Raw genomic sequence first — 18,951 nt, forward strand, 5'->3', positions numbered from 1 at the left:
TGGTACCAGAAGTGTTTTGGATTTTGGATTTTTTAGGATTTCGGAATATTTGCACATACACAATGAAAAATCTTTGGGGTGGGACTCAAGTCTAAACTTGTTTATTTATTTTTCATATACACATAGCCTGAAGGTGCTTTTATAGAATGTTTTTTATGTTTTATGCACCTGTCACATGAGGTCATCTGTGGTATCATGTGCTCAAAAAGTTAAGGATTTTGGAATATTTAATGTTTTGGATTTTTGAATTAGAGATGCCCAACCTGTGGGTTTTTATTAGAATGACACATGTAATCTTGATTTTTCTACACAGAAAGCAACAACAAAAACTAGACAAACAAAACCCCAAAATTTGTGTCTTTAGAATGTAGTTTATTTTGTTCGTAGTCTTCCCTTTTCCACTTGATATTTGCTTAGAAATTGTTAATTATTTACAGTGGGAGGAAGAGGCACAGTACTACATTTTGATACATAAGTTCAATTCAGTTTTAAAAATATGTGAGTCCAGGCCGGGCACGGTTTCCTTAAGTTCTGTGTTTCCTTACTTGTGTCTACTTGTTGCATCCATTATTGAGAGTTGGGGTATTAAAGCCTCTAGCTCTTGCTGTGAAACTGTTTCTCTCTTCAGTTCTGTCAATTTTTGCTTCATATATTTTAATTATGTTATTAGGGTAAATGTTCAATGCTTTTAATTTATAATTGTTGTATCTTCTTGCTGAATTGAACCTTTTATTGATATGTAATGTTTTTGTTTGTCTTTTGTAACCATTCTTGATTTAAAGTTTATTTTCTGATATTAGTGTAGCCACTCTTGCTCTGGTAACTATTTGCATGGAATTTCTTTTTTCATACTTTCATTTCCAACTCATTTGCCTTTGGATCTAAAGTGTGTCTGTTGCAGATAGCATATAGTTGGGTCTGTTTTACCCGTCTATTCTGCCAAACTGTCTTTGGGTTGGAGAGTTTAATCCATTTACATTTAAAGTAATTACTAATAAAGAGGGACTTCTGTCATTTTGCCATTTGTTTTCTTTCTTTTTTTTTTTTTTTGAGACAGAGTCTTGCTTTGTCGCCCAGGCTGGCGTGCTGTGGCGCAATCTTGGCTCACTGCAATCTCCACCTTCCGAGTTCAAGCAATTCTCCTGCCTCAGCCTCCTAAGTAGCTGGAATTACAGGCATGCACCACCATGCCCAGCTAATTTTTGTATTTTTAGTAGAGACGGGGTTTCACCATGTTGATCAGGCTGGTCTCAAACTCCTGACCTTGTGATCCGCCTGCCTCGGCCTCCCAAAGGGCTGGGATTACAGGCGCGAACCTCTGCGCCCGGCCGCCATTTGTTTTCTATATGCCATATAGCTTTTTTCCTTCTCATTTCCTACATTACTGAATGTTTTGTGTTTAGTTCAATTTTTGTAGTGAAATGTTTAAGTTTCTTTCTCATTCCTTTTGTGTATATCCTGTAGTTACTTTTCTTTGCAGATACTATGGATATTACACTTAACATCCTAAAGTTATAACACTCATTTGAATTTATGTTATTGAATTTATACAGATTAATTCCAATAACCTAATAAACTGTGCTCCTTTACAGCCTCATCTATATGCTTTTTAGTTGTTGATGTCACAGAACTACATATGTATACGTTGTATTTCGAAAAGACATAAAGTAATAATTATTTTAAATGCATTGGTCTCTAAAATTATATAGAAACAATATGTAGACACACAGACCAAAATTACAATAATACTAGTGTTTAATAGTTTTTAAATTAATAGTCTCTTAAATCATGTAGAAAACAAAAAAGTAGAGTTACAAATTATTGTTATGTCTTGCTAGGTTTTATAATTGTCCATGTATTGACTTGTATTGAGATCTTTATTTTTTTGTATGGCTTAGAGTTGCTGTCTTAGTGTCCCTTAGTTTCACCCAGCAGGTCTCCTTTGATCATTTCTTGCAGGGCAGGTCCAGTGGTAACAGATTCTCTCAGTCATTATTTGGGAATGTCTTAGTTTCTCCCCCACTTTTGAAGGACAGTTTTGCTGAATACAGGATTTTTGATTGGCATTGATTTTCTTTTAGCGCTTTAGATATGTCAGCCTGTTACTTTCTGGCCTCCAAAGTTTCTGATGAGAAATCTGCTGATAATCTTATTGAGGATCCTTGTATGTGACCAGTTGCTTCTCTCTTGTTCCTTTCAAGATTCTCTCTTTGTCTTTGTCTTTCAAAAGTTTGATTATAATATGTTTCAGTGTGGGTGTCTTGGAGTTCCTTTTACATTGACTTCATTGATGTTTATATTCAAATTTAGGAAGTTTTCAGCTATTATTTTTTTGAAGTATTCTCTCTGTCCCTTTCTCTCTGTCTGTCTCTCTTTTTCTGGAACTTCCACAATGTGTGTGGTGTTCTACTTGATGGTGTCCCACAGGTCCCTTAGACTATCTTCACTTTCCTTCAGTCTTTTTTCTTTCAGCTCCTCACACTTGATAGTAATTGCTATTGCTCTGTCTTCATGTTTGCTGACTCTTTCTTCTGTCTTTGAAGACATTTCTGTCTCATTTCTGTCTTTGAATCCATATAATGACTTCAGTTATTGTATGTTTTAGTTCTAGAATTTTTTCTGGTTTCTTTTTAGGTATTTTATCTTTTTATGAATACAGGTTCTACCAGCTTACATTGATTTGACTTTTCAGCTATACAATGGTGCAAAAGTGGTACACATTCAGTAGAAATCATGCTTCAAGTATGACCCATACAGCCATTCTTTTTTTTTTTTTTTTTCCCACTTTCAGTGCAGTATTCAATAAATTACATGAGGCCAGGCACGGTGGGGCTCACACCTGTAATCCCAGCTCTTGGGAAGGCTGAGGTGGGCAGATCGGTTGAGCCCAGGAGTTCAAGACCAGCCTGAGCAACATAGTGAAACCGCATCTCTACTAAAAATACAAAAAAAGAGCCGAGTGTGGTGGTGCACACCTGTGGTCCCAGCTACTTGGGAGGCTGAAGTGGGAGGATTGCTTGAGCCCTGGGAGTGGAGATTACAGGGAGCCATGATTGCACCACTGCACTCCAGCCTCAGTGACAGAGTGAGACCCTTTCTCAATAAAAAAATTACATGAGATATTTATTATAAAACAGGCTTTGTCTTAGATGATTTTGTTCAGAGTGTCATTGTCCTTTCCCGCATTGCAGAGGTCAGATCCCAGAGCTATCCCCTTGCTCTTTATAGGCAATATGAACCACTCATCTCGCCTCTCTGGGGAAGGGGCAGAGTTCAGTAAGCCTGTGGGAGAATTCTCGACTTATACCCACATCATAAACGTCACTGATGAGGCAATGGTAATTATTCAGCTCTCCATATAGCCTGGGCTGATGTCTGGTGGTATGGTGGGAAAAGGAACCTCTGTAACTTGTTACCTTCCAGTTGGACCGGGACTTGTGCTTTAATCCAATTGGCCATTCCCTTCACCCTGGCATTCCATAAGATACCCAAAAATACAGATGGCCACCAAAACTGGAGAGATTTGAGAAATTCTTTTAAATCCCACTATATGTATGTCGACTTGATAGGAGTCCTTAGGGGTTGCATAATGAATTTAAGGCCCGAAACCAAATAGCTGCTGGGTTTGAATCAGCAGTCTTCTGGTGGTCAGCTATAGGTAAGAATGTGAATTGGATTAACTCCATCTATTATAATCAACAGATTCATCAATTATACTTGGGATGCCCTCAAAGGGGTGACTAGCTAGTTAGATACCACCAGCTGAATGGCCTGGAAAAACCGGCTTGCACTAGTCATGATACTAGCAGAAAAAAGAGTATATGTGTGATGCTGGGTGGGAAATGTACTTTTATTCCCAACAATAATGCCCCAGATGGGATCATCACAAAAGCTTTACAAGGTTTAACATCTCTAGCCAACGAGCTGGCAGAGAATGCTGGAATTGATGACCCATTTACAAGTTGGCTAGAAGATAGGTGTGGAAAATGGAAAGGCATGGTAGCTTCAGTCCTTACCTCTCTCAATTGTGACAGAAGTCTTAACAGCAGTGGGATGTTGTGTTATTCTTTGTGTGAGGGGACTAGCATAGAGATTAATTGAAACAGCTATTAATAAATGCCCGTGACTTACCAGCAAAATAACCTGCTACTATTAAAAACCAAATTAGACACTCTCTCCTATGAGGAAGATAGTAAATGACTTCTAGAGTGATTCACGGACCAGAAGGGTTCAAATGAAAATTAACCCAAAAGAATTAAGTAGAAAAGAGAAGGGACTTTGTGAGAAAACATTTTAAATGGTCCATTTTCAAGGCATGATAAATCTGAGCACTGGCCCCCAGCCTGCGAAGTAACAAATTACATGGCTCATGCACCTAGTAGGTCACAATAAGTTAACAGAATGTAGAGGAGGGGTCAGCCCATAAAAGGGAAGAAAGCTTCATTATTGTGAAATCAAAACTTAAGCATGGAAAATGACGGGGTAAGGGGGATAATAGAACTTAGGCAACATCTGGGAGGATTTTAACCCCATAGTACTCGACCAGTGAGGAACTAGGGGAAAGACTTGTGTGCTAGGAGATAAATTGCCTGCTGTAGCTGCCCTGGGTGTGCCTGCCTGCCAGACACCTGTTATTGTAAGACTGCTGTTAAGTCTCACTTTCGCCATTCTTCGTGCCTCTTAGGCCATTCTTTGGGTTTGGACGGTTGCGCGTGTTTCTCACACTGGGGCTTGTATAACATCCTTTCTTCTTGATATTCTTCTGAATCATTTATATGCATCTTGTTACTGATTTTTATATATTTAATATTTTTAAATTTGTGTGTATTTTTTACAGTCTGCCTTAAGAGTTTGGTGGGATAAATGGTAATAAAATAATAAAAAAAAAGCTACCGATTGAAATTTTATTTCTGGTGTACTTTTTTCTTCTGTATAGTGAGATTTTACAGTCTTATAAGTGAGACATTTTAGAACTGTAAAATGGATTAGTAAAAGCTTTTGGAATATTGACATTTTAAAAGTAATATTCTATGTTGAGAAATACATTTTAATTCCTAGTATCAAAATGAGGAATTATTTTTGTCTCAAAATGTTATTTTTAGCTTTACATTTCTTGTTAAATAATAATGCCATGTTTTCTTTCTTTTCTAGATATGGAATATATGAACGCTGTCGAGAATTGGTGGAAGCAGGTTATGATGTACGGCAACCGGACAAAGAAAATGTTACACTCCTCCATTGGGCCGCCATCAATAACAGAATAGATTTAGTCAAGTATGTATTTTCTCTGTTTTTAATTATTAAAACTTAACTTTTTATGGTTATAAAATTAATGGAAGTAATTGTTGTAAAAACTAATAACTTTCTAAAATTCATGGCTTTTAGAATATAGATTCTGTGTACCTTGTTTTTCTGAAAAAGAAAAATTGCTTTTAACTTATATTGAATGCTTATATTAACCAAGTACTGTACTGAGTACTTTTCCATATGTGTTTTCTTTAGTTCTTAATTCTTAATATAACCCCATATGAAATTTAACAATTGTTACTGTCCTACTGCTGGCGAAACTGAAGCACAGACAGTTAAAATATACTACCCAGTGACCCAAGCTAATAAAGATTGGAGTCAGGACCTGAACTCAGGCAGTCCTAACTTGGTGTTCACATTCCGAATGTGGATTCCGTGGAGAAAACAGCAAAAGGAAAGAAAGTTGAAATGATAATAGGTAATAATAATCTGATTTAACTGTTCACAACAGCATAAGTGATGAATACTTGCATAGCAAGTGTAAAATGATTTTTATCCATTACTGTTAATGCTTGTTTTGTATTAATAAGAAGTAGTTAGATCTAAGAGTCAAGATGATAGGAAATCTTAGCAAATCTTGTTTAGCAGTCTTTTGACTCTATGGACACAACATATTTACAGAAAGACATGAATTTTTGTTGTTATTGTTGAGATGGGTGCTTACTCTCTCACTCAGGTTCGAGTGTAGTGGTACAATCTTGGCACACTGCAACCTCACCTCCCATGCTCCAAGCGATCCTCCCACTTCATACTCCCGAGTAGGTTGGACCACAGGCGAACACCACCACGCCCAAGTCATATTTTTTTTTTTTTTGAGATGGGGTTTTGTTCTTGCTGCCCAGGCTGGAGTGCAATGGCTTGATCTTGGCTCACCGCAACCTCTGCATCCCAGGTTCAAGCAATTCTCCTCCCTCAGCCTCCCGAGTAGTTAGGATTATAGGCATGTGCCAATAGTAAATGACTTCTAGAGTGATTCAAGGACCAGAGGGTTGAAATGAAAATGAAATATAGGCATGCACCTGTATAAATATAGGCATGTGCCACCACACCCAGCTAATTATTTTTGGATTTTTAGTAGAGACGGGGTTTCTCCATGTTCGTCAGGCTGGTCTCGAACTCCCACCCTCACGTGATCCACCCGCCTTGGCCTCCCAAAGTGCTGGGATTACAGGCGTGAGCCACTGTGCCTGGCCCTAATTTTTTGTATTTTTGGTAGATATGGGGTTTTGCCATGTTGCCCAGGCTGGTCTCAAACTCCTGCGCACAGGCAGTTCAACTACCCTGGCCTCCCAAAATGCTGAAATTACAGGCATGAGCTTCCGTGCCCAGATAACACAAGTCTAAAATGAACTAAATGAACTACTTGAGATGTTCAGTTAAGTGCAACACACAGAGTGTAGAGACAAATAGAATATTAATGGCAGGTAAAAGAATTCACCCTGAATTGCTGCATTTTCAGTGCAGTGTCTTGCTGTTCTCTAATTTACTTCTTGAGTGTCAAAGTTTGATGGTAAAGGTGCACTAAACATACCTCTTGGCAAATGCTGAATGGTTGCATGTTAAAATCAACATGGGACTGACACTGAAGTCAGAAATTGCCATCATATAATGAAGTTTAGGGACACAAGAATGAATCTGGACTCGAAGAGTTTGAATTTTAACTATAATTCTAAACTTGAGTAGCAACATCTTAAGATTTAACATTATGGTGTACAAAGAAAGCGTTCGAGCACTGTCAGCTGCATGATTGCTTCCATGTCAGTAAAACACTTATTTGTGATGCTGAGTAACTACTGACTTTCAGTGGGAATATATGCTAGAAAACACAATTTTTCTGCGGCGTATTTATTGACTTTCAACCGTTATTTCTGTTTACAGCCCAGGTACTTACTGCTTTCTTTGGAGGTAACAATTGTGTCTGATTCCTTTGCCTGTCCAGGTTTTGTAATATTCTGGCTTGCTTTTCATCAGTGTACCCTCTAGAGATGTTTGAGGTTTAAGCTATTTGGGTTTTATCTTTCAAATATTTGTTGGTATCAGTTGTTCATTGATGGTCCCTTCTGAAAACCTAGGATCATTAGTACCCGTCAGAACATTGTTTGATAAAACCTTCTTAATATATTGAGCAAAGAGGCTCAAGATTAAAATTAAGAGTTGTGCAATCTCAGCATTTTGTAGTGTTGAGCTAGGGTCTTATAGCTACAAGAAATAACATGTTATATAAATATAATACTGAGAAGTTTACAATGAAAAGTAATAGAAATTGTTCTTTTTTTAGGATGCAGAAAAGTTCCCTCTTGTGGAAAAAAAAATTGTGCTTTAGAATCAGTTTGGAAATTGCTTATTGACGTAGACCTAGTGATGATTTAAATTCTGCCATATATCAGTAAAAATGAATCTCATGAACAGTTGACTATAGAGAAGGGGATGAAATTGCTTTAGAAAAATTCCAGTTATTATTTTTAATAAAATATCATTTCCTATGAGAGTGGTTATTTTGGCTGAGCTTTACTTCTCTTTGGGTTCTAGCCTACCCATTCTCAAAGAACATTTTCAGCATTATATAATGTACCAAGTACCTTAAAAATGGATTCAGGAATAATTAAATGTTTGCATTATTAATAGTTTAATATTCTGGAAATACTTTGTTAGGTTACTTTGAACCATTTTGCATGATAGAGTGGAATTGGGCCCTTCATTGCATAATGCTTTAAAAGCACCAATTAAACAAATATTTATTTGCAGCCACAAATTTCTGAATTAAACACATGAATAATGTGTTGCATGAATAATCACAGGTTAAAAGCTATGTACATTAAGAGTAAATGCATTACTGATCAAGAGCAATAATCACTTGGAACAGTTTAAGAGTATACATATGTCAAGTATTTGATATCATATGCCTTAGAATCATTTATATTCAGGATTTATTCCATTGATTATTCCCAAAGAAAGCATTGTAATGAACAGCTAGATCTTGTGCACTTCAGAAGTTATCAAGATGTTATGACAGCAGGGTGCGGCTGCTCACTCCTGTAATCCCAGCACTTTGGGAGTCCAAAGTAGGAGGATTGTTAGAGTCCAGGAGTTTGAGACCTGCCTGGGCAACATAATGAGATGCTATCTCTCTTTCTCTCTCAAAAAAAAGATATTATGCTGTTAATATTAAGCTTACTAATCTAATTTTAAAGTTGCTATTTCTTTTTCAAGCAACATGGCTTTAAAGGCACAAGAAATAAGGCATAGTAAAGAACCTTTATGTTATATGTATATTGTTTGATTTAATTTACAGTAATCTTAAGGGAGGTTAGGCTTAAAAAGCTGAGCTACCCAAGGTAGACCATGTCTTGCCTATTCTGCAACTATTCTAAATTTCAATTTTCTATATGCTACTAGTCAAATCTTTGTAGTTCTTTGAGTACCTTCTTTTTTATGTGATTTTTTTTTTTTGGCATTTTTATTCTTTTTTTTTTTATAACTTAAAAGTTATTTTTCTTTTCCTTATTCTGGAACAAAATAAAATGATGTATTTGACATAAAATTCTGCTAAATATGTTTTTTACACAACCACAAAAGATTATTTATTTTCAAAGGTTCAAACTAGCATGATATCTGAAATGGAAAACATATATTTACTTATTTTTCACATAATTTCTTAAAATTGAAAATGAAAGTTATTTAAATTATTATAAATTTTGTCTTATAGATACTATATTTCGAAAGGTGCTATTGTGGATCAACTTGGAGGAGACCTGAATTCAACTCCATTGCACTGGGCCACAAGGTTTAAAGTTGCTTCTGGATTTTTTTCCTTTGGTTCTTTTATTAATATACAAATGAACAACTTTAAAAAAATGATATACTAAAATGAATAGGAGAGCTTATTATGCCATTAGTTAATATCATTTATATGCTAATGTTTTATTGTGAAATATTACCTATAAAGAAGCAAAAGTTTATTGTCCAAAGTTTCCCTGGCCATGGTGATATTAATTCAGTTAGTTATAAGATCGGGTTAAACTTTGGCTTTCTAAATGTAATAGTTTTGCAGCATATATATATTTACAATGAAAGAATTAGCTCATTTCTTGGAATGATTGAGATACTATTAGAATGAACATAATAGAATATAGTAATTATTTACTATATGTTAAATAAGTTATGAGTACCTCCATGCATTTCCAGACTGTTAATCTAGTTAAGACTTTTAAGAACCATAAAATCCTAAATGTGTTTTGACATGTATCTATTTTAAAATAACTTTTCAAAATACATATGTAATCTTCCCACCATACCTTATTTAAAAAAGCTCTTTCCAGAGGATCCTGTTTTAAATAACTTTATATATCTAAGTATTTATTCTTTTATGTTTTAGACAAGGCCATCTATCCATGGTTGTGCAACTAATGAAATATGGTGCAGATCCTTCATTAATTGATGGAGAAGGATGTAGCTGTATTCATCTGGCTGCTCAGTTTGGACATACCTCAATTGTTGCTTATCTCATAGCAAAAGGACAGGTAAAAAAAATCTCGGTATGGATTTTAATCAGATATTCTTCATAGTTTAAATGCCTAATATTATTGGTGTTGCATATGTAACAACCTGTTGATATTTAAATAGCACTTTCTGATGAATGAAGAACATAAATATAGTTAGTTTGATATGGAGATATTTAATGTACCTAACATAAAAGTCAGCATTAAAATCATGAACCAGATAATGATTAAGTTGGGTTTTTTATTTCCAAGAGTGATGGAAATAAAGCTCAGAAATTAAGAGAGAAAATATAAGTATCTATTTTTTCTTTATGTATTTTGAATATATCATGTGAATTCATCTAAACTTTTTTGAACTTATTTATTGGTTATTTTCTATATTAAATATCTTTTGAGAGGGATACATTTTTAAAAATCAGTTTCTGTTGTATAAGATAATGCTGCTGCTTGTCAGAAAAACATATTTTAAGTGGTTGTTCCTGATTTTTCTTGAATGTGCAGTGACCATAATCACATTAAATATTACCAGTTTATATAATCATGTTTTTGTAATAAATGTATTTTGTTAAAAGTAATGTCACTCAGTTTTTCTTTCATGTGTTTTTTCTGGTTATATTTGAACATTAGTTTTATAAGTAAGGATCTCATCACAAGAATTACTAAGATAGATGTATTTAATTTGTTGCTATCAACATGTATTTATTGTTAATTTAAAATTATATGTGGATTTAGAATTTGAATACTATTTCTTTTAATGAAGGCTTTATAGTATTCGTTGTTGGCAGTCTTAAGCAGTGGCAGTTGTGTTGTGCGTTATAGTTTAGGAAAAGAGGCATAGACTGATTAAGTTAATTGCTGGAAGGGGAGGGGAGTTATTGTCTATTGCTGTGTTAAAAAACTACTCCCAAAATCTAATGGCTTAAGAACCATACCAACCAATTAATACGTCTCACAATTTTGTGGGCTTGACTGAATGATTTTTCTCCTTGGCTGGTGAAATGACTGGTGGCCAGAGTTGTCTGGGGACTTGACTGAGCTGGAAGATTGACTCACATATCTTGTGACTTGATAGGAATGGCTACAAACTGCTTAACTGGGAGGCTGGGGCAGCAAGACCTTTTTCTTTCTCTATGTAGTGTCAGAACTTCTACTTTTCAATACCAGTCCATGTGGTCTTTCCAGCAGAGAAACTAGACTTCTTACATATTGGCTTAGAGCTCCCAAAAGAACAAAAGTAGAAGCTGTTTTGCCTTTTTAAGTCTTAGGTCTTGAACTGACACAGCAATGGTTTTTCTTTGTTCTGTCAGTTAAAGTGAGTTAACAGGGCCATAATCATGGCGGGAAGGGACCACACAAGGAAGTGAATACCAAGAGGCCAGGTTTATGGGAGGCCATCTCTGGAGAGCAACTGCTATAGGAGGTTATTCTTGTTATTCTGCAGTTTTTTCTAGAACAAAGGTTGAAGCAGTAAATGGTGCTGTAGCACACTCACAGGGTCTTTAGTGGCCTTCCATATTGCAGAATAAATCTACACGTTCACTTTTTTCTTTCAGTTTTTAACTGGGAAAGAGAGGTAGTGTACATTTTTGAGTCTTCATGGTCTTTTTTTTAGCTTAGAGTTTGGATGATTTCATTAATCTGTGTAACCTCTAATATAGTAGATAGGCTATAAAATTCTCAGAGGGCAGGATTTCTACCTGTCACAGTGCTTTTGGTACAAAAAAATGCATGATGATGATGATGATGATGATGATAAATGTCTGAGAAATAGTTTTGTTTTCATGAGTAAATTTTTTTTATGCACACAAAGATAATACATGTTTATTATGAAATATTCAAGCATAATAGAATATGACTTAGAAAATGAAATCTCACCTCTCCCCTTGGCCATCTCTCTGAGGTTACTTCCTTTAATAATGTAGTGTATATTTTCTGAGATTTTACTCCATGTACAGATTAAACATCTGTAATCTGAAAATCCAGAATGTTTCGAAATCCAAAACGTTTTGAGTGCCAACATGATGCCACAAGTGGAAAATTCCACCCCTGACACCTTTGTTTTCTGATAGTTCATTGTACACACACCGTTTCATGTACAGTTATTTAAAATATTGAATAAAATTGCCTTCAGGCTGTGTGTATAAGGTGTATATGAAAGATGAATGAATTTCACATTTAGACTTTTGTCCCATTCTCAATATTTTAATATATATATGCAAATATTTCAACATATGAAAAAAAACACATATTCAAACACTTCTGGTACCAAGCATTTTAGATAAAGGATATTCAACATGTATACACTAATATATTGTAAAAGACACTCTTCCAGTGTGCATTGCATCATACTGTAAGGGCCCAAAGTTTTTCTCTGTGCTAGAGCACTGTGCAGTTTAGCCCCTGGATACCTCTTGAGCTCCACTTCTGCCATCTCCCTGTCATCACTGTGCTTTAACTGCACTAGTTTTTTTGCTACTTTTTCAGCAACTCTGACCTGATGTTGTCTGAGGGCCTTTTGCTTGCTGTTTCTTCTGCTGGTATATTCTTTCCTCAGATAGTCACACAGTTTCTCTCTCTCTCTTCAGTCAGATGGTTGCTCAAATTTTATTAGTTCTGATTACGTAGTTCCTAATTATAAGCAGTAATAAAATTAGCATATTTTTATTTCTTCTTCCATTTCTCTTTTACCAACTTTAGTCAATAATATTGTTTTTCTTAATGTTAACTATGTTCTGATAAATTTTTACTACATTTCTATTACTTGATTTTTCAGCTTTAGATAATTTTCTTTGATTCATGGCTACTATAGATGAGGCTCTCAGCATATTTTCATTTCAACCTTTTTCCATTTTCCCATTTTTTTGTTAATTATATCAATTTTACATTGTTAGGGTATATAACATTTTCATTCAGTTTTGTCATTCTATTCTTCACAATTGTTTTGTTTTAGTTATATTGTTAAATATATTTAGTGCTCACTACCAATTCTTTTGGATGATTTTCAGGAGAAAAAGGGGAATGCTAAGTTATGGAGCCCTGTTGATCATGGAATTCCCATAAGCTTTTGATCTGGGCTTGTTAATTCTTCCTAATAGAGAATACCCATACGTCCAGGCTGAACTTGGAAAAGAAGTACCAAGTTTTAAATCCCGACCCAAAGAGAGAAAAGGTTGAATTTCATTTTTCTTTTAGTACTCTAGAGATGTGCCATGATTTTACATTTTTTTATTTATTGATATTTTTAATACTATCAGTTTTTAAAAAGGATATGAAAAGACAACTAAGAAGAAGAAGAAACTTAAACATAAGAATTTACATGCTTGCTTTAATCAGACCTGAAATTTGGTTGAGCTTTCTTCAAACTACGGAAATTAGGAGTAAAAGAAGTCACAATAGTTACCTCTCATATAAGAAATAAGGAAGTTTGTTGTTTCTTCAGAAAACTTTTTTTAAGTCACAGGATTATTTTAAAAAATGAACTTGCATATTGGAAATGTTGAGTGAGGTTGCAGAAGATATTCCTGACAACACTATTAAAGTAAATCCAGAAATGGATTTGTAATGGATAAGGCATAACATTCTGTTACAGTATGCATGGTGAGTGACTAAAGCTAATGACATCCAAGGAAGTGCTTTACTTATCTAATGTAGTGGTTCTCAGATTTTTTTTTCTTCAATATGCTTGGATAATATTCACATTTGAGACATATTCCCATCGCTAACAGTGGCTCACAGAGAACTGCTGCATAGAGATAGTGTTTTACATTGTGCTTACTGTAACTGTCTCCTCTCTCTACTGATTGGTAAATTAGGTAATACAACTTGGATTAGAACTGCTTACTTAATATAATTCAGGAATGGGAGATGGGGTAGGGAAGAAGAAACTTAATATTTATTGAATATCCATTATATTCTTGGCTGTTGACTAGATACTTTGCACACATTATTTAATCTTCACAGAAATCTTATGAAGTTATTTGTATTTCACATTTTTTAATGAGGAAGCTAAGACTAAGAATTAAAGTAATTTAGCCTACAATCTCATAGCATGTGATGGAGCTAGGAATTCAAAACCATGTCTTATTCTAAAGCCAAGCCTAGAAAAGTAGATAGATAAGCATGTCTTTTCCTTTAATAAATGGTTTTTGATCATCTACTCTGCTGGACACTGAGAATATAAAGATTGATTTGAGATAATTTTTATTTTCAAAGTATTCCAGGTTAATGAGACAGATGTTTCAGGCATAGAGGATAATCAGTTCAGAATGGAGTGGGTTAGGAAAGGTAGTTTCAGAGCACTGAAACTGATAAGAGTCCCTGGTACATCAGAAAGTCTTGCACAAGGAGAATTAGATAACTAGGAAAGAGTTTTGGTTTAATGGGTGGAAGTTTTAGTTATAATTTGCTAAAGACTAAGCAAGAGTGGGGAAAAGATGGTGCCAGGGAAAGCAAAAAATTGAGTAGAAGAGGAAAAATAGTGGTTTATTACATGGTTTGACTGGGAATAGTATTTATGCATATTTGTAATAATACATATCAAGTATTAAATGTTTATATTAATCAGAATTACAATAGATCTCTTGAGAGGAAAGAATAGGAAAGGCGAGTTTTTGTGATGTAGCAGAGAGGAAAGAGAAAAATTCACATTTTTTATACTAAGGAGTTTCACAATAATGCCTGAAACTGAAAAATCAAGAAGTAGCAATTCAAACGTCTTATTTCAAGATGTGGAGGTAAATACCAAAATAATGAGCCAAAAAATGGTGAAAATGGTGGGAAGGCAGGGAGATTGCTTTAGTGTTTTGCTTTTCGCCACAAACTGCAGAATCATTTAACTCTAAAAATGTACATATGTAACAATAAAAACTTTAAGTATATTAAAATGTCACTTCTTTTTATTTTTCGTTTTGAAATGCCTAGGAATAAATAGTTTTGTCATTCTCTCTTACGCATTAGTGTAAACAAGTTTTTCAGAAACTTCAATCACTTAACCTGTCTTTTGTGGTTGAAAGGTCAGAAGAGGTTAAGAATTTTAAATGTGAAACATTGGAAGTCTGATTAAAATATCTTAAAAGGGAATACTGTAAAAGCATGATATATGTTAACTAGAGTATATAGTGACAAGAGTTTTATTTTAAAGTTAAGAAAGAAAAAGTTTCATACATTATCCTTGATTGAGTAGTATTATATTTGCTTCTACTGTTATATATAGGTTAGATTTTTCCAAGCAGATTTGATTATGAACTTATAATTTAACTGTCTTGACTTTTTTCTTTTTACTTTATCAGGATGTAGATATGATGGATCAGAATGGAATGACGCCTTTAATGTGGGCAGCATATAGAACACATAGGTATGTAATGACTATAAAAAACTTATTCAGGCCATTTCAGCATAATACAATGTGAAGTAAGAGAGAGGAAAAAGCAGTTAATACTATACTCACTAATATTTACAATTTTTATTATGACTATAGTATACATAAATTACCATTTTGGATGTTTTGGTGTCTCTGCTATCTCTCCCTCAGTGATTAGAGCTTCCTTAATCTATTTCTCTTTTAACAATTTCTAAGAAAGGAAGTTCTCTTTTTTAAAAAAGTGATTAATTTTTTCATGTGATTTACATACTGACAAATTTACTGTATTAGTAAGTTGTCTTAGATTACTTTTGGAAGACTCCAAATTTCAATTTAAAAAAATTTTATTCTTTAATTGTATACGTATTAATGACATCCATTTCTAAGTCAAAAATACAAAATGTCAGGACAAGTTGCTTATCCCCTGAAACTATTAATACATTACTTTATATAGTGTTGTACGTACTTAATACTTCATATTAGAATATTGTCTCATTATTGATTGTAAAGTTGTTGAGTAGGTTAAAATAGAAGTGTTCCAAAATGGAATGCTACTGTAAGCATAATCAGTTTAGTATTTGTAATGATTTCTATAATTGAAATTAGGGTTGTTGTTGTTGTTTGTTTGTTTTTTTTTCCTTTTCAGTGTGGATCCAACTAGATTGCTTTTAACATTCAATGTTTCAGTTAACCTTGGTGACAAGTATCACAAAAACACTGCTCTGCATTGGGCAGTACTAGCAGGGAATACCACAGTCATTAGCCTTCTTCTGGAAGCTGGAGCTAATGTTGATGCCCAGAATATCAAGGTAAAAAATATTCTGTATTGATAATACTGTATGAAATGTGGCTACTAATATATGAATTCTATAATAAAACAAGTTTTTCATAGACTATCAGAGTTGAAAGAAACTTCTTCAGTAAAAGTTTATAGTTAAACCACATTATGCATAATACATTTTAATAATTCTTTGGCTTGGTTATTTTATTGTCTTATTTTTTAAAAGGTCAAGAGATTTAAATTTGATAAATGCCTTTATGGTGTTCATAGGAGGACCCCCACCCCACCATGGTGGACTAATCCAGGAAAAGTTGCAATATTATTTAAGAGCCAAGCACAATTAACATTTACTCTCAAAACATTTAGAAATCAGTAAACATTTTATTAATACATGCAATAAGATTCTATTGCTAGTCTCAAATTTTGGTTATTTCTTTTCATTTTTAAAGCTTCAGGATGCACCGTGTCTTTCAGCAACGAACTTGTTCTGTAAAATTACTTTAAACATCATCTTTTAATAACGTGCATTCATAAGTAACTGTACCCATTGACAAAGGTTCTTTAATTTTGGCTATAATTTATAGTATTTTCTGAGTTATGTTTCTTAAATTTCTAAGGGATATGTGCTAATTAAATATGAAGGGGGTTCAAGACACATACTAATCTGAAATGGCCAATCAAAAAGTAGGTTGTCTCCTGCTGGATCAGGGTATCTGTTTATGTTCCAATGAATAGTTTGTTCTTCCTTGATTCAGTTACTGACTAGTTTTATAGAGCATAATTTATTAAGCTTATCAATTTTTAGAGATAGTCTAATTATAAACATTTACTTAAAAGTAAATTAATATTAGAAACTGTAAGATATTGATAAAATCATATGTTTTTTTCTTTCTTTCCTTTTAAAAAAATTTCAAATCTTCTTGTCCCTAACAAAAGTGATCAGAATAGTTCTGTATCTGCCACTAAACATAGGGAAAGAAGAAAGTCAGCATGTCATAGTGCCTGATACTTGATGGGCACTCTAGGTATTTATTGACTGAGTAAATGAAGATTTATGTAGTCTTGAGTTTTACCGAAGGTAGTTTTCATGACTGCTAGGAAACCTCTCTGCCACTTCAGAAATTATAGAGAAAGAAATGTTTGCTTTTTAAATGTTTTTAAATAGGATGCTCTTAAAAGTTTATAACACTGGAATGAGTAAATTAGCTGACCCCAGGTCTGAAGGTTAAGAAAAGAGAAGTTTGACTAAACATGATCAATATACCTATAAGAAAATTATGTGAGATTACCTCATGTTTTATTATCTGAATTAGAGTGTTACTACTTTTTTTCTCTTTGCTACCAGACAGCCATTCCTAAGGTGATCATGTGCATTTAAAATACATTTAAAGATACTTAGTATTATTGAAAAAACAGGATTAATTTTAGTTTGGCAAATAGTAAGACTCTGTAGACCTTCTGTCAATAGCCATATCAGTATACAGAAATTACAGTAATACCAAAGAATTATGACAGTAAAATGACTACACAGTTCTGGAGTTTGAAACTAGTGTTGTATATTTTTAGAGCTTTTAAAAGTATATTTTCTGTTCATATAAAATTAGGTTAAATTCAGTCACAGTCATTGGGATTTGAGGAATGGTTTTTAAATTCAGTGTCTTTTCAAGCAAATAATGAAGACTTGTACTTCTCATTAGCCATTGCATAAACTTTTAAATTACTCTTAGTAAAATGAATACAGCAAATTTCAACAGAAAGTTAATGGTAAGAGTAGAGATATTTAAAATTATTTAAATGATTTTGAACTTTGTATTTTTAATGTTTTATAGGTTCAGGCACAAGAGTTATTTGGTACCAAGAAACAATGAAATAGAATGTAGCTTCCTTAACTGTTGTAGTTCATGTGAATACTTTCCAGAGTCTACAGTGTCTGTAATTGAGCTAATTATTATACCTTAAAGCTTTTATTTAAATTCAATTTTTTTTTCTAGTTATGTTTTTTTTTTAATGTTTAAACTTTATCTGTCACATGTAATCAAGGTTGGCTGTTGACAAAAAATTTTTTTCATGTAATTCCCTGGTAGCTTCTGGAGTGATGGTACTTCTAAAGAAAATAAATGGAATTTATTGTATTTGCTCAGGGAACATTTATACTTTCAGGAGAAAAATTATCTGTATCTACACTGGTGACAAAGTAGATTTTTGTTTTAAAAGCAATTTGTATATAATTAAAAAGATGAAATGACTATCAAATGCCTTTTTTTAAAATGGGGATCTGCCTCAGAGGCATTCCCAACGTACTTAAGTCATCACCTTCTAATAGAAACCATGTATTTATTCATTTAACAAATTCTTGTTCAATGGTGGGTGGTGGGGAGTCACATTGTTCAAGACAGATAAGGTCCCTGTTCTTTCAGAACATACATTCTGTTGAGGAAACAGCCAATAGGTGAATAATAATAAAAGGCAAATGTGATAGAGGGACTGGGATGGAAGGACCACATCCGGTGAGAGTGATTTGGGAATGCCTCTGAGGAGATGACATTTGCTTTCAGAATTATGTAATGAGAAGGGATCAGTTATACAGAGATACATGGGAAAAAACTTCCCATGTAGAGGAACATGCAAGTGCGAGGTCTTAAACAGGAGTGAGATTGCCATGTTTGAGGTGCAGAAATAAGGACAGTGTGGCCAGAGTACAGTGAGCAAGGTGGTGAAGTCACTTGGAGAGAGGCAGGTGCTATACCATGCAATGCAATGAAATGATGAGGAGCTTTAATTGTGTTCTCAGTCATGGGAAACAGTTGAAAGGATTTATGTAGGCTGATTATATGATCTGCTTTTTGTTTTAAATATTTTTTAAACATTACTTTGGTTGATGTATGGAGAATGCATTGAAGAGTTAGGCAAATAGAAAAGATAGAGATTGGTTAGACTGTTGCAATAAATCAGACAAGTGATAATGTTAGCTTAGCCTAGGATCAGAGGAGTAGAGGTAGAGAGAA

The 18,951-nt window shown here is 33.9% G+C and overlaps 1 protein-coding gene across 3 annotated transcripts in view; it reads left to right on the plus strand.

The window, feature by feature from the left end:
- Positions 1 to 18,951, plus strand: part of ZDHHC17 (zinc finger DHHC-type palmitoyltransferase 17) — an 89,697-nt gene that overhangs the window by 35,697 nt on the left and 35,049 nt on the right. For 2 of the 3 annotated variants that reach the window (XM_050749295.1, XM_050749296.1), the window contains 5 exons: positions 5,152 to 5,274; positions 9,014 to 9,091; positions 9,683 to 9,827; positions 15,095 to 15,159; positions 15,812 to 15,974. In XM_050749295.1, coding sequence (XP_050605252.1) covers positions 5,152 to 5,274; positions 9,014 to 9,091; positions 9,683 to 9,827; positions 15,095 to 15,159; positions 15,812 to 15,974 — 574 coding nt within the window. Of the gene's footprint in view, positions 1 to 5,151; positions 5,275 to 9,013; positions 9,092 to 9,682; positions 9,843 to 15,094; positions 15,160 to 15,811; positions 15,975 to 18,951 lie in introns of all 3 variants that reach the window. The other variant, XM_050749294.1, reaches the window with a different exon arrangement.

The sequence above is a fragment of the Macaca thibetana genome, chromosome 11, assembly GCF_024542745.1.
Source record: "Macaca thibetana thibetana isolate TM-01 chromosome 11, ASM2454274v1, whole genome shotgun sequence".
In the NCBI taxonomy this organism is placed as follows: Eukaryota; Metazoa; Chordata; class Mammalia; order Primates; family Cercopithecidae; genus Macaca; species Macaca thibetana.